General features: G+C 46.2%; 1 protein-coding gene across 5 annotated transcripts in view; it reads right to left on the bottom strand.

The window, feature by feature from the left end:
• Nucleotides 1–17,050, bottom strand: part of HOMER1 (homer scaffold protein 1) — a 1,117,839-nt gene that overhangs the window by 690,032 nt on the left and 410,757 nt on the right. For 4 of the 5 annotated variants that reach the window (XM_069627415.1, XM_069627411.1, XM_069627412.1 and 1 more), the window contains one exon: nucleotides 10,862–10,954. The exons of the other annotated variant lie outside the window; for it this stretch is intronic. In XM_069627415.1, the coding sequence (XP_069483516.1) occupies nucleotides 10,862–10,954 (93 nt within the window). The remainder of the gene's footprint in view (nucleotides 1–10,861; nucleotides 10,955–17,050) is intronic. 5 annotated transcript variants of the gene reach the window in all.

The raw sequence follows: 17,050 nt of genomic DNA, 5'->3' as shown, positions 1-17,050 counted from the left end.
GTAACAGATATCCCCCTTGTGAGTACAAATGTCCAGGCTGGGGTTGGTTAATGGTTGGGAGGGGGTAGGCACTGCCACAGGTCGGGGGAACAGTGAAGGTGGTGGGGTGGGGCTGGGTAGATGCAACGTTGGGTAATTGAAAACTACACGTGGTGGAATAGACGGCTGAACATGGTTTGCGTGCACATTTCTGCGCACTGTGGTATGGCATGTTTGTGCACTTATGGCTCAGTGGGGGGGGGCATGATGCAGGAGGTCATGTTTCTCCGTTGGAATGTCAGGGGACGGAGCAATCCGATTAAGGCCCGAGAAATTGTAGCATACGCTAATAGGAAAGATGCCCAGATTTTGTTCCTACAAGAAACACATGCGCTTGATCAGCAGGCACTCAGCATAGCGTTGAAATGGGGGATCAAGAAATACTACACGAATGCTAAGGGTGCGCTTATCTTGATAAATCACTTGCTGCAATTCACGCACCTGGACACTAGTGTGGATGTGGAGGGTAGATATGTGCTGATACACAGGATTCTACATAAGAAGGAAATTATCCTGCTCAATGTCTACGGCCCCAATGTAGATGACCCAGGCTTCTATGGCAGGGTATTTGCACTGTGAGCTTCATACCCATTGGCAGTGATTGTGTACGGTGGAGGCTTGAAAACTATATTGGAGACATCTCTAGATCACACTGGCACCTTGACCCAATCTCTGACTACGGCAGCACAGGAAATACTGCACAATATGCAATCGCTGAAGCTCTTGGATGCCGGTGCATGGAATGGACAGGGAGTACATGTTCTACTCCTCTGTGCATGATATGTACTCCCAAATTGACGCGTGGCTGTTATCTGCTTCGCTACTCAACATGGCGACACAGTGCTCAATACTGCCCTGCACTTTGTCCTACCATTCCCTGGTGCTTTTGACAATGCATTTTTCATCAGACATGGCATCTCGTCTGCCTTGGCGTTTTAAACCGGCCACACTGTTAGATGCTGCGTCTTCCCTAAATTTGCACAACCAAGTAACCGCCTTTTCAGTTGATAATGTGGGGCCTGTTTTATCGGTGTTGACTCTTTGGCAGGCATTCAAGGTGTATGATAGAGGGGTGGGCATGTCGGCAGAATTTGCGGTCCTTGAATGCTTGAGTAGGGATTTGGCTGTGAAGGAAACTGAGCTGAAAGCTCGGTAATAGAGATGTGAACAGTGCTCGTCTCAGGCATGTACCTCAAGATTAAGTCTGCATTGGATACTTACAGAGACATAGCGCAGAGGGAAATGAAGTTCATGTACATGGGGAGGCTGACAGGCAGTGTCGAACATTAGCTTGCCTGACTAAATCAGTGTCTGGGAACATGCATATACCTTTTATCAGGAAGGCGGATGGCTCGACAGTTCATACTGATGCAGATATCAATTAGGTTTTCTATGACTTTTATCGGACGTTATATATCAGCCCAAGGGGAGCGCTACTCTTGGAAAGACTGAACATTATTTGAGTAGGATACTGACTAGCCTGCTTTCTGGGGAAGCGCAGGATGCGCTAGAGGTGACTATGACAGTAGGGGAGATTTGTGCGGCCATAGCTGACTTGCCCAATGGGAAGGCCCTGGGCTCTGATGGATTGGGGGCAGAGTTTTACAATGAATATTTAGATGTATTGTGCACACACTTGTTATACCTATGAGAGGAGGCACTCATAAAGCGGGTGCTTCCCGAGACTGTGCGAGAAGCGATTATAATACTCTTGCTCAAACATGATAAGGTGGCAGAGGACTGTGGATCCTACAGGCCGCTGTCCCTCAAACACAATGAAAACATCTTTGCCACAGTGCTGCCGATGAGACTCTCCATCCTGATCAATCAGGGTTTATATCCGGCCGCTCTATAGCATTGTACCTCCGACAGCTCTATAATATTGTAGCACAGACGCCCTCGGAATTAAAAGCTGTAGCAGTCGCCTTGGACATGCAAAAAGCATTCACTACTGTACCATGGCCGTTCCTGTTTAAGGTGTTGTCCAACTATGGGATTGGGCCTTGGTTCATCTCCTGGGTGAGGTTGCTTTATGAACTAGGACAAAATAAGTTTCCAATTAGGGAACTCCCGTCCCCTGCACACTGTCTATGGCTATCTAGCTAAACAATTCAAGGTAAAACTTGAGCATTTCAGAGTAATTTTGGGAAAAATTAGTAATAACAATTCTTATACACCAAAGATTCTCTTGAGGTTGCTTTATGCACATCCCTTCGTCTGGGTTTGAGCTAATGGACAGGTGTTGCATTTGGAAGGGGGACTAGGCAAGGGTGACCGTTGTCCCCTCTGCTGTTTGCGCTAGTAGTTGAGCCACTTGCTGTTAAAATGCGTGCTGAACATAGCAGCAGAGGTATACCGATAGAAGGCAAGGCGGAAGTCATATTGTTATATGCAGACAATATTTTGCTATTTATCAGGGATCCCAAAAACAACTTGGAACAAGTAATTGACATGGTGGTGAAGTTTGGCAAATACTTAGTCATACGTCTAAATAACAAGTCTGAAATATTTCTGGGGACAGATTGCACACTGGTACCGGCATACAGACTGGGATTGAAATGGCCACCGCAATCTATACGATACTTGGGTATTGTGATCACTCGGACACCGGTGCTCACTAAGGAATTGAACTATGGGGTTTACATAGAGGGCATGAAAACCAAACCTCAAAGGTGGAGTAGCATACCAATGTCATTGGCAGGGAGGCAGTCCCTAATTAAAATTATGGTAGTGCCCAAACTTCTATCTATACATGTTCCACAACATACCACTTTGGCCTGGCCGTGCTTGGTTTCAAAAACTCATAACGGTGAGCACTTCTCACAATTGGGCAGGGTTTAGTTCGGCTTAGGTGGACGCACCTAACCAGACCATATGAAAAGGAGGTTTTAACACCCCAGACTTAGAATTATACTACATAGTTGCGCAGGTACACTATGCAAATTGTTGGTCAGGGGTTGGCACCACAGTACCGCATGTCTGATTTGAGCCGAGGCGGGGCGGCCCGGCACCCCTATTATTACTTTTGGCATGTGGGAGATATCAGGCTATACATTCGCTGGACCCTGTTGGGCCACTTGGAGGGCGTGGACAAGACTGAAAGCTAGGCTTGAGCTGTCATCTAATAGACAGGCGTCTCTCCTTGTGGGGACTACCGATGTTGCCGCCTACCACGGATAAGAGCGTTGAAAAGGTCTGGAGCGCGGTTGACATCCTTAATGCTGGTAATCTATATGCGGAATGCCGCTTTGTGAGTTGGGATGACATGAAATCAGCCGTGGGTGATGGGCCACTACAAGTATTACACTCTCTATGCCCAGTGCTTAATTTGTAAAAAAAGAAGTGCCAGTGCCCAAAAATATTGGCCCCATAATGTCGGGTGCGGCGCCGTCCGCAGCGCGGGCGCAGCGCTGCCCTCAGTGCAGGCGCGGCGCCGCCCTAAGTGTGGGCGCGCCTGCCACCCCAGTTCAGTGCTAGACCTACCTAGATTGGCCCACCACCAGCCCATCACAAAGCTGCTGCTCCATGTCACATGTTTGGTGCTGCAGCAACTGCTGGCACAGGCTAGTAGTAAATACGCAACTAAGACATGCTCCTCCTGTAACTGCGCCTCGATGCCCCCCGGCTGTGAGTGCTTTAAAAATGCAAATAAATAAAAAAGTGTAGTGAAGTGACTCCCAGCCTTCTTTGGTTGACTTGCTAGGTTTATTACTAACATTACAAGCAGTCAATCAATAAGTTACATATAGGACAATAAAACACTGGCAGCCCATCTCCCAGGCCTCTGGCTGAACAACTGACCAGGTTAGAACATTCACCCATGCATTCCATCACTCAGGCATAAACACTCCACATGACATCACAACATTCCTTCTGCAAAGCTAAGCCATACACAACACATCTCCTCCCTTTACATTGCACATCACACACAGCCCAGAACCAGACCAAACCTCTCCCCTCTTCCAACAACAGCGCAAGTAATTACACAACACATCTCCACACACACCAACATAAGCCATTCACACCGACTTGCATCATCAGGGCTAGCACACAACACGTGCTCTGACACTCATACCCGATGCACTGGCCAGGCACACCAGGACCAACAACCAATATCACTGTCACACTTCGGCCCCTGATGAGGGTGGAAAGAGTCATAGAAGCACACACAGTACAGCTAAACACAGCCGCACCGCATGTGCACAGAGAAAAAAATCGAATTATTTGTGGTAAATAAACCACAAAGTTGGAGTAGTGTTTGACCATGCAATGCCTAATACCACAGACATGCCCATACCAAAGTCGGGGGCGCTACCACCCATACCCACATACCCCTACACCTACTGGGGCGCTACCACCCAGATACCAAACCAATCACCTTGCATGACTAACTTCAATCACACCATGAAAATTGGTGGCGTTACCAACTCACACAGCCATACGTGGAATTACCATGCATAACCTACTATAGTCATGCCCCGACGGAACTGGTGGCGCTCCCACCAGAAACACACGCACACTGTTTAACCATGCGCGACTCATCACAATCACGCCCACACCAAACTGGAGGCACTACCCCCAGATACCATACCATGTGGCACTACCTCTCAAATACCCTTGTGGCATACCCATCCACATCCATACTGAATGTTAGGCTGAAGGCGCTACCCCCAGCAACCACATTGAGAGGTAAGACGTGCTGACCTGGCACTCACACCATCAACAACCATACTTATAAATTTCATATAAGCTTCACCCAAAACCAAAAACATGGGAGGCGCTACCGCCTCAATCACCAGACAACCATATCAACACCCATACAAGGGATACTTGAAGGCGCTACCCCCATAATGACTAAACTGCCCAGATCCATACAGATCTTCAATATCCTACTCCATCCATCACATATTACACAATATGTAATTCACATTGCAATATTTTCAGCATTAGTTTGGATGCATTTCTTAAAAGACACTATATATGCCATGAAGCCCAAACCAAATCCAGCCCTAAAAGTCCATGTCGCTATTTAGCGACCTAAATGCTGAAAATCCTCAAAAAGTTACATCTAGTCTCTAAAACATTAGATGTCATGAAACCGACCCAAATCCAATCTTAAAAGTCCATGTTGTCAAATAAAAGTCCATGTTGTTATGGGACAACGTAAATGCTGAAAATTCTCAAAGAAGTCAAAAACTAAACATTCAGGAAAACCCCAACTTCCATACTAGTTTTGGACCATACCATACACTTTACTCCATACTAAAAGTCCATGTCGCTTGCTACGACCCTAAACTGAAAATCCTCAAGAGTGTTAAATCTAAAACACACTCATCACATCCAAACCATACCCATCCATGCTTAAAAACAAAACACCAGATACCAGCCTGCAATCCATCTATGTGCATCAAAGTAAATGAAACACAGATAAGCACATAAGCAAAATACACACTAGGATGCTCCACATAGTACATGTTCATTCAATCCATAGAGCAAGCAACTTCAACCATTTTACCCAAGTCCATAGCTCTATAGCTTATAGCATACATTGTTTTACCCAAATCCAGGCTCCATGGATCTGTCCCACGCCGTACCATGTCCAAACACCTCCATCGTGCAGATGTGTCCACAATGTTGCCAAACTGTGTAGCTTTTACCAACCTCCATTATGTATTCCGATCCCCTGCATTAGTACTCATTGCAGGTTTGTCCAACCACTCCAATCCTTTGATCACCAGACCTTCTATGTACCACGGTCTTCCCTTATGGGACCCAGCTCGAACTCTCCAATGCACAGATGGGACAGTTTCCCGTAGTTGTAAGTGCAGTAATGACATGCACATAAGCCCAGCTATGATGTTAGACTTCAGTGCACATAACCGGAGCAGCAGTTTTTAGTGCACATAACCACAGCAGTTATTCTCCAGACCATCAGACTCCTCTCTCCTGCACATGAGACTCGCTTCACCTGCCATGCAATTCATGCCCAGCATCCAAGCGCTATGCATCTCCATTAATTGGCACCCCAAGACTGTGAAGATGACTCCATAAAGATGTCACTGGATCATAATAATCCGGCTAATAACCAATCCGTTGTTCCCTCTCCTGCTTATGGGACCCAGCTCTGCCTCTCTCTCCTGCTGATGGAAACAACTCCCCTTTCTTCAACTTAAGAGTTGGCTTCCCTTTTTCAGCCCTGCAGTACCTTGCCACCCTGGGTGATGGGCCTTACTTCATTTGGGGGCAGTGTTGTCCTCTTCTTCCTCCCTGCACCCCCTGCAGCAGGGCAACAGCTGAACAGCTTTACATCTGGTTCACGCGTAGATTCTTCTTTTAAAAGACCAACTCATCGCCATTGTAGTGAAGTGACTCCCAGCCTTCTTAGGTTGACTTGCTAGGTTTATTATTATCATTACAAGCAGTCAATCAATAAGTTACATATAGGACAATAAAACACTAGCAGCCCATCACCCAGGCCTCTGGCTGAACAACTGACCAGGTTAGAACATTCACCCATGCATTCCATCACTCAGGCATAAACACTCCACATAACATCACAACATTCCTTCTGCAAAGCCAAGCCATACACAACAAAAAGCATTCTGTTTCAGTCACTGTTGCACTGTATTTGTCTCTACCCCTTCTGCCCCATCTGACAGTCTGTTAAAGTAACCAAGTACTGTTAATCGGTTACCTCCAGGAAGAGCACCCTCCCTCAGCCCGTTCTTCAGTCACCTCATCCAAGTGTTTTGTGTGATCAATTTACTCTCAAGCCGTTATCAGTCATCGCATCTCATAAATGCATCCCCCTTCACCCTTCCTTCAAGCATGAGCATGGTGTTGTATAACTTGGAAAAAGTCATTTCTGCAAGACGTTGTGAAATCAACAGCCTGTGCTACTTCTGCTTTAGGGCCTCTTTCCACCTTAACACATATTAAAAAACTAAAAATGTTTTATCACCCAATATTCAGGAGCCAGAGGAGAATGCATATTCGGATACCTCCTTCCCACTGACATGTTCTTGACATACTTCACTAAACTGCGGGGTGTAACAGACGCCCACTTCCCTATCTGAGGATTCCTATCTGAGGATTGCATGTGCTCTCATTTGGTTAAGGGGCCACATCTGGTGTATAAACCACACATCAGGATATAAAACATGCGCTGGAATTATGTAAAGAAATGACCGCAAAAGAGGTTGAGAATTATACACAAATACTCAACTAGTGCTTTTATTTATGACGACAGATTAGTGGGCATGTGCACCATGTTTATTCCTGTCTAGTTTCCATGTGTGTATCATTAAGCCTGAAAAGGGATTTTAGAAGTTCGTCTTTGCATTGGCTTTTCTCGCGAAGTGCAGCCAGTTCGGTTTCGGCCCAATACGTGCACCGTTCCGGGTCCCCTCGCTGAAGCTCGTTTGTGAACTAATGAGGCTGATAACATTAAAAGGATGAACGGAAACACCCAGGCAAAAATTCACAGTTCATGTTTTGCTTAGATGAATGCTATCCAGGGTCGGACTGGGGCATACAATTGTCTCGAGTCGGGCTCGGAACCAATAAAAAAGTGGCCAAAGTTGCAAACGACAATTCAATCTTTTTGTGACAGAGACTAGTGGGACCACGCTGCCGCCGGTGCCCTGCCCGGTCCTTTGCTTTGTCCTGCCTTGCCTCAATCACTTACCTTCCGTGGGGCCACCACCACCACGGCCATGCTGAGCCTGATGATGACAAAAATAGGTGTGCGGCGCAGCGGCCCTGTGGAAGGTAAGATTTTAAAAGAAAAAACGTATATTTGGGCGGCTGGGGCCCATCACTTTCAAAGTGATGGTCCACAGCCGCCACTCAAAATAAGTTATTTCTTTTAAAACCTACCTTCTGTGGGGTGGGGCCCCGGCCACCGGCCCCACAGAAGGTCAGGTTTTCAAAGAAAAAAGTAAAAAACATACTTTTGGGCACAATCCACGGGCCCGGCCACCCGCGGCAGAATCATCCGACTCAGTCTGCGGCAGCCGGCAGCCCATGGTCACAGAAATTGGCCTGGGCCCGGCACTGACTGCATTCAGCAGCACACTGCACAGCACAGCACACTGCACACAGGTCACACAGACAGAAGCCTGGGCGCGGATGGGCCCCTGGTGGGGTCCTGACTCCTGGGCAGTCAGGACACCACCAGGGACCATGCCGCTGCCCGGGCCCCAACCTGGGCCTTCCTTGCCTGATCACTTGACTGTGACAGCCTCCGGCTGCACCGCACGCAGCAATAAGTGACTTACCTGCTTTGCCAGCTCGGACTTGGTCTCCTGTCAAATGAAAAAGCAGGCAGAGGGGGCACCAGGAAGCAACTAGGGTGCACCACGCAGTGCAGCAGGGCAGGCTCTCTCTCTCACAAGTCAGGACCGACGACGCCACATCTCGACACCTTCACTTCACAGTAACTCGTGAAATGAAGGTGGCGCTGTGCTGCCTCCTGTGGCAACAACAACACGTCACCATGTAATTTCACTGGCTCAGATGAACAGCCAATGAAAACTGCACATTCTGTGTTACTATACAGAATGTATCAAATACTGCATCGTAACAACAGAATGGTAGTTTTCATTGGCTGTTTGTAACAGTTTGTTGTTCATTGCTATTGCTGGCCCCTCCCAGGCCCGGCCAGCCATGGCCTTCAACCTGCAAGCATGAGAGAGATCGAGATCAGAATGACAAATCCCAATGGGCCTCATTCCGACCCTGGCGCTCACGGAATGAAGGGTGCGGTACGGGACCGGCACCCTTCATTCCGTGAGCGCCGATTACGAGGTTCCCTTTGCGGGACCCAAACCAGACGTCTCGTAAAACCAGACGTCTTTTCCGGGTCCTGCGAGGGGAAGAGGGAGGTAATAATGGGCCACTTGTAATGTGCCCATTATTACCTCCCTCCCCATTCCCATTGAGCCCTTTGAGGGCTCAATGGGAATGGGGAATGGTTCCTGCAAGGAGGAATTACCGGGTCCTCCTATGTCAGAATGACCCGGTAAGTCCCCATTGCAGGAACCCAGTAATGGAGTCCGGTTTGGAGGCAGCCATGGTGCTATTAGCACCATGTCTTCCTCCAAACTCGTAATGAGGCCCCATGATTTATAATCGAAGCAAAGCGAAGTGGAAGAACAAACAAAGCAATGGCACATGCGCTGGCTCCGCATGAGTTCCGGTGCCCAAAACAGAGTGCCGGTGTTGGGCACTGGCAACCACCCCCACAAATTAAGCACTGTCTATGCCCACTGGCCAATGTTTCCTGAGGAACCCCTGACACATGCATGTTTGTCAATATATTGCATGCGCCCATTGTCATAAAAAGCCTTTCTATGTTGTACAAACTGATTCAGACTATGGACACACAAAGTCAGACCGACTCGCTCCAAGTGGTGTAGCGACCTCCAAACTGAGTTCACTGATATGCAGTGGAAGGCGATATGCGCTTTAACGAACGGGGTGTCCTTGAACTCTAAATATAGGTTTACACATTGTAAGATTTTGAACAGATTGTATTATTCCCCTATCGAGGTTGAACTTATTACAAACTGACAGGCTGCTAGTGTGTCCCAGGTGTAAGGATGACAATGTGACCTTGCTGCATATGTTATGGCCATGCCCTAAGCTGGATGATTACTGGTGTGCTGTCAATTTTGTGCTATCTGACATTCTGGGCCAACAGTTGTCTTTGACGGCTCATGAGTGTGTACTGGGCTTTATGGAGAAATTGCATGTAGTTAAGCACAGATTCTTATATGTAGCCTTACTCCTCGGCAAGAGGGCTATTTTGATGAGATGAACTCATAAACAACCTCCTATCTGTGAGATGTGGCTGAGGAGATGTTACTTGAGCCAACGACAAAGAGGCACTATATATTACCTTGCTGCCAGGCATCAGTTGCTCTAAATACATGTGGCTTGACTTACAAATGGACCTAACAAGGGAGTGTTCCCCGCCTTAATCATGCATATGTTGTCCCCTGCCGGATTGATGTCTGTATGTACCACTGTGCATTGTTTAATTGTGCTGTAAAACTGTTATGCCCCGCTGATCACTACTTTTTTGGGATGGTTTATCAGTGCCAAGTGTCAAATGAAAGTTTTAAAACATTTTTTTTAAAGTTTCCACATTGACTAATGTAACTGCTTGAATTATCCAACTAAAGGCCACATCACAAGTTGGGCAGAGTGGTAAAAATGCAGTGGTAACGCTACTACCGCCGTATTACCACTCTACCCAACTATAATAAATAATAATAATAATTTAGCATTTATATAGCGCTACGAACCCTCAGGTATCTGAGCGCTGCTTATTATTACTCAAGGTGTGTGGTGCTCACACAACTATGAGTTGGGCGGAAAGTTTGAGATTTACCTCCAGGTTACAGCTGGAGGTAAATCTGGCCACATTCTGTCCATTTTTGGCGCTATTACCATGGAGCTATCAGCGTCGCAGTAACAGACATTAGCATTCACACCCAATTCTGCAGTTTATCTGTGGCCCATTCATTTCTGTGTAGGCTGAACAATTAGGTTTCTTCCTAGTGTTGAGCACAACAAGATATATAGCCTAAAAATATTCTTATCTTAAGGACACAAAGTAATCAGAATGTTTCCGTATGGCATACAATAGCACATGTGCACTTGATATCCAATCCAATAAAAAGTTTTTGCACATCAACTATCATTCCCAGGCACACAAGAAACAACATAATAGCTATTAACAACAATGTGTGTGTATAACAAAATCAATAAAATAATAGTGACCAATCAAAATGTACAATATTTCTAGTGTACTCACTTGTGAAGGTGTACTTGTTAGCTCCATCTTTTCTTGGGATTTCTCCTTTGCTATTCGTGCAGCTTCTTTGAATTCCTGAAATTTTTCTGCAAACTTAAAGTTTTAAATAAAATATAAATATTCAGAAAATGTATAAGCATTTTGGCTAATGCACAGTAATCCATATTTGTATACTATGAATGATACTGGGGCAAGGTTGTATGATTTATAATATTTTCGTAATTTTTAATGGACAAAAGGCACAACTGGATGACTTCTGCAATTGGTTAAATCCAAGAAATGAATACCTGTACTTTCAGTACGTCTAGAATTCAGTTTTTAGACTGAATGATTTCTCTATTTCAAGGTACTTTAGCCACATACCAAAAACCAACCAATAAATATGCAATGCTACAAAGTAAGCTACCACCCAAAATACCATAGCGACAATCTCCTCTTTGGGCAGTACCTGAAATACAAATGTTCTAACCTTAATACATTTGACCAACAGGAAGAAATCTGACCATGCGCCTTAGTGAGCGCGGATATCATAAACAACTGCATATAAAAGGGCAAAGAATATCCCTTGTGAAATCACTCCAAAACAACATGTGAAACAAGAGCAGGATAACAAAATTACAGCAGTTTTACTCCGCTAACAAAATTAAAAAAAGAGATAAATAAAACTTTGGCCAATTCTAAAGGTGGGTGACCACACAAGAAGGAAAAACTTGAAAGATTCACTAGTGCACACTTATAAAAGACCCACTATATATGCCCAACAACAAACATTATGGTCACTTCCAACACCGAACAGCCATAGCACAAACGGATCTTGTTCAGACAAGCTGCACTACTGAAATAAACATGGGATGGCACACACGATGGCTACAGAAACAGCTTATCAACTGTAACTCTAGTAATGTTATGTATCTCATTGCATGTCTGTGTGACTTGAAATATATAGGTATGACAAACAGACGAATCAAGAAATGCATAACTGAGCACAGATTGTGCATATGAACAAAGAAGGAAACTTGCGCCAATGGTTTTTGAGCAGACAACACACAGAAAATGACTTCAAGTGGACTATTCTTGAACAAATTAAAATACCACCCACAGGCGTAGGTATTAATAACCTATTATGCCCATTCCCTAGATGTCATCACTGGGCCCAAACGGGGAGCCGCTTCCCAGGAGGACAGGGAGGTGAGGCTGCTACTTGATAGTCCCCCTGGGGGTGGTATAAGGTGGGAGGATCTCATGGGAAGAGGCTCACCCTTCAGAGGTAAGACCATCTAGGGTGCAGCCCTTGTAACATCAGCACACCCTCACACCCTCTAACCTCTCCTTCCTTAAAGAACCCCTTTGTAGAGAGTAAACCTATGTACTACTATCAAGTAGAGAACTTAGAGAACCTGAAAGTACTGTGACGAAGAAGAGGCATACATACATGACAATCACTCCCCAGAACCGAGAGTAACAGTTTAGTCGCCAGCGAGAAAATGAACACTTTTAAAACCGAAGAAGGAAAACAGAGAGAGAGACCATCTGGTAAGCCATACAGAGCGGAGATGCTGTAAGACACCGGAAGTTGGAATCATGAGACAGGAGGACGCTGACGGAAAAGAAAGGAATGCTCTGTCGAATCCCAGAAGCGAAGTACCGTGCATAGCTCTGGCTGCCGAGAAGAACAGTAACACTGCCTTCAGAAGTCGGACCAGCGAGTCCTTGGAAAGCGTTGGGAACGTAGTCAGCGGGAGGATAGCTCAGGGGTAACGCGTTTGTCTTGGAAGCAAGACGACGCAGAGCAACACAGGTTCAATCCCCGGGTCCGTGCTTAGAATCCTCTGGGTATTAAGCGTGTTATAAATAACCAATTACAATTACAAAAAGAAGACGGTAAGCCGCCAGAAGAACACAAGAGAACGGGAGAGACCAGTGAAGCCAATGACACACTGCTTCCAGTCCAAGTGAGGTCCAGAGACATGGGTAAGAGAGTGTTTAGAGCAAAAAGTGTTCCTCAATTTTTGTAAAGGGGGCTGTGGTGTAAGAGGAAAGTACATAAGAAAATAGAGCACAATCACCTCTAGCTACCCACCTCTACCACACCAAAGGGGCTACTCAAACAGGTTTTTTCCTCAAAGTGGAAGTCTCATTGAATTATATATATCACCACGATAAAAATAGCAAATTTTAACATATTTTATCATATTTTTCTCAAACAATGCCACTAAAATACATAAAAAAACCATTGTGTGCGTTCGTCATATGTGAGTAATCGCAAAAAAGAGAGAACACCAATTTGCATTTCTGGCTATTGTCTACACCAATGCACTTATCATTTACAGGCATTCATTGGTTACGTGATGTTAGTAACAATGTGTGTGACCACATAACAATTATACAAAAACATGGTATAATAGCGTCTACACTCTGATGTGTTTCTGGGGCAAAGGACAGCACTGTTGCAGTCTAAGTCTCATCAGTAGTGTCCCAAGACCCGGCTTCAGGACGCAGTTGGTTTAAAACAAGGTTACACTGTCTGCATGGCGCCTATGTGTCAGTGTTGAAACCTAAGGAATAGATAAAATGAGGCAAGTGTAAGACTTACTATATACAAACTAAATATCAAGAACCTTAATAACAGTGGGGTAAATGTCATGAAAAAGAGTAGCCAACCTGCTGACCTTGTGTGAATTTCTTGGGGTGTGGAGAGATGATTGCATTAGTCAATCTAGTATGGCGGCAGATGAGTCTGTCAAAGTAGCTCATACTGTAAATAAATACATATTTAAAATCAATTATAGTGTGACATTGAATTAATTGTTGTCGCAATTGTATATATTAGAAATGGATCATTACTGTCTTATGTTGACATAAAAATAGAGATTCCAAAATCACGTGGTAGCGGTGGAAAAGGGCTCAATTGATGTTTAGAAACTACTTATCCCAAAATCCAGAGACATGTCCAGAGACATGCCACAAATCCCTACAAGGGGTACGTGGAGGTGAGAGGGTTCTCTGTGTGGTCCCTGGTGTAATCCCTATTACACGAACATTGAGAGAAGGGTCAAGGAGCCCGAAAGTCAAGAGGACTATTTGTGTATCAAAGGAAATCTTACTTGTGTCAGTGGAAGGAACAGAACCAATAACAATCAGAGAAACCCGGGTCGAGGACCCAAGTCCCAACAAAGACATTAGTCACCTTCCTCGTGGCAATACTTGGCAGGTTAGTGAACCAGGTCTGCTGATACTTAGAAGAAGAACCCGGTCTGGGACCCAAGCACACTGCAACACTGGAGTATCCAGGGGAAGGGAGTCATTTCCCCTGGGTCTAGTGTGATTGGCACGCTGTGGGGAAAAGCATCAAGAGGAGGAGGGAGTCATCATCCTGGTATCCAGTACTAAAGGAGCCTTTATCAGGGGAAGGGAGACATTCCCAAGATACTTCAACGACCCAAGAGGAAAAGTGTTGTTGGGCTTGTTTTCTTTTGTTTGTTTAAAGACACATGCAACCAGAGGAACCTTGTTTGAAGTTTGCTGTGTTGAGAACACGCCAACCAGGGGAAGGGAGTCATTCCACCTGGTGAGTACTATTGAAGTTCCTGAAGTGAACTGCAATCACAAACCCAGGAAAAGGGAGCCATTCTCCTGAACAACAAATACATTAGCTTTCTATACTTTAAAAACTCTTTTTATTTGCATTTTCATATTAACCTTGTAATCCATAAACTTCTATTTGCACAATGTAGGTTATCACTGTCTACCACTCCCATGTTCCCTCCCCCTTTCCCTCCCCCACCTCTAAGTTGCATCCCCATTAATCCATGCCGGCCCTTGTCCAAGAGTTCTTGTTTCTCTCTCTCTAGCTGTCATGATCTCTGCTTCCAAAAGATCAGGACTTGCCCGACTCCCTTGGAAGCAGACCCATAACCCCGGTTCCGAGTGCCAGCCAGTCCCAATTGGGACCTTTTGGACCCTGTCCTGGCGCCAGTGGCACCAGGCTCATAAAGATGCCCAGTCCCAGCGCTGGAAGCGCTGGGCTCATAATGCTTGGGTGGACTTACCTGCAGCAGACCATGCTGCTTACTTACCTGCCAGTTGAACCCCTGATCCTCTTCTGTTTGGGACTACTTTTCCTGTTGGGTGGGGCAGGAGCCACTCCCTAGGTTCAGAACACTGGAACTCTTCTGGAAAGCAGGAACTCTTTTCTTAGGCGTGGCTGTGGAAGGAGACACCTAAGCACTACAGGAGGCTATTTAAACCACACCCGATGGATGAATCTTGCTTCGCGTTATTCTGCATTCTCTGCAGCAGAATGCTCATCATGTCTTCTGCTTCTGATCCTGGGCCTAAGGGAACAAAGGCTTACCATCCTGGAATCCAGTCTTCAGCAGCACCTGTAAAGACAAAGAAAGAACAGGTTAGCACTACGGTCTTCAGTGGCAGCGCATCTCTTACCTGGTTCATCGGCTGTCACCAACGCCTCGCGCTGCATTCCGGCATCTGAAAGACAAAGGCTTACCTACTCTTCGCATGATCCGGAGGTCTTCGCACTGCATTCCGGCATCTGAAAGACAAAAGCTTACCAGCTCTTCGCACGCTCCGGAGGCCTTCGGCGCGGCATCCCGCATCTGAAAGACAAAAGAAGGTGCGTTTAAAGACATTGGGCAACTTTATTACTCACGTGCCATTACTCCTTCCCACGCCGAATCCAGTGGGTATTCCAGCACCCTTCAGCTTCTCTAAAGCTCCGAACTTGTGCCTGCAAGATAAAAGGGGACAGTTAGTGCGCATCGTGAAGCAGGCTACAAGCGCTTACTTACGTGCTTCCAGGCGCTTCTATTCCTCACGCGGGTTCGATCCTCAACTCTCATCAGCCCGCCATCCGCCATCGCCGGAACCCTGCAAAACAAGAGATATCATTACAAAAGACTTTTAAGACATTTGAAGTGCCCAGAACTTACCGTTCGTGCAGTTAACGACGGACAGCAGTCCTCTGAGGTCAAGAGGCCTGCACCTTTATCCAGTGAAGAAACTGGTTACGGCACCCTGCCCCGAGGCAGATGGAGAGCTCGGCGTTCACTTACCTAAGGTGAGGGTGTTAACCTTTGGGGTTCTACAGGAGAAGAGAAAGGGAAGAGGAGAGAGGCACCCAATAACCCCAGTTCATTAATCCCATATTTTCTATCTGCAGACATCTTACTCTTCGAGTCAGACATACAGTGCACAGAGATCCAGCCCAAAGAGCCAACCGTGTGTTACACATCACCTTTGAAGATACGGCATTCACCCAGTCAAGACCGGCGCCTCTGCGGGAATCAGGTGAGCGTTACACTAGCCCGCACTGTCCTCCCATTTCTCCCATATTTTGAAATATTTCTCCTGCATTCCTCTATTTCGATATACTATCTTCTCCATGCAGCGACAGCTTTCCATCCCAAATACCCAGTTGGTTACCGTTGGCATGTCCTCAGACCCCCATCTAACTGCCAGGTCTCTTTTGACCACCATTGTCGCTATTGATATTAGTCTGCTCTCCCACCTGGACCCTTAGTTGTCGCCACTGGCGTGTAGGAGTAGCATTTTGGGGTCCTTGGGGACTTCTCTGCCGACCACCGCTGACAGGTTGGAGAGGACCCTGTCCCACAGGTCCGAGATCAGTCTGTATTCCGACAGCAGGTGGTAAAAGGTCCCCCTAGCTTTGCCACATTTGAGGCATGTGTATGTCTCCACTCTACCGATTCTGTGAAGTCGGCCCCTCGAATAATACACCCTATGGAAAATCTTGTACGTGATGAGCCTCATCCGCGAGGACACGTTGACCTCTCTGGTCGCCACCATTGCCTCCTCCCACTCTTCGTCCTCTAGGGTGCCCAGATCTCTCTCCTACCTCTCTTTCAACTGTGTTAGTGGAGGGGTGGAGAAGTTATTAGTGAACTGATACAGTATTGTTATGCCTCCTGTTCCAGTGCTTCAGTGAACACATTTACCTCAAGAGGGCTGAAGTCTGGGAGATGAAGGTCCCCTTCAAACTGTGTTGCCATCGTATGTGCTAGACGTGTATCTGTGTATTCTTCTCTCTGTACCAGCCCATATTTATCTCTCAAACCCGGAAGGACATTAGGGCGTTTTGCTCTAGTACATCCCCCACTTTCATTATCCCCACCAGAGCCCATCGTTTCTGTTTGCCCAGTTTCCTGATCT

This window comes from Ambystoma mexicanum, chromosome 6p (genome assembly GCF_040938575.1).
Source record: "Ambystoma mexicanum isolate Mex_15411 chromosome 6p, UKY_AmexF1_1, whole genome shotgun sequence".
NCBI lineage: Eukaryota > Metazoa > Chordata > Amphibia > Caudata > Ambystomatidae > Ambystoma > Ambystoma mexicanum.
Note: the sequence above shows the minus strand (reverse complement) of the source record. Positions and strands in the feature narration are given on the sequence as shown.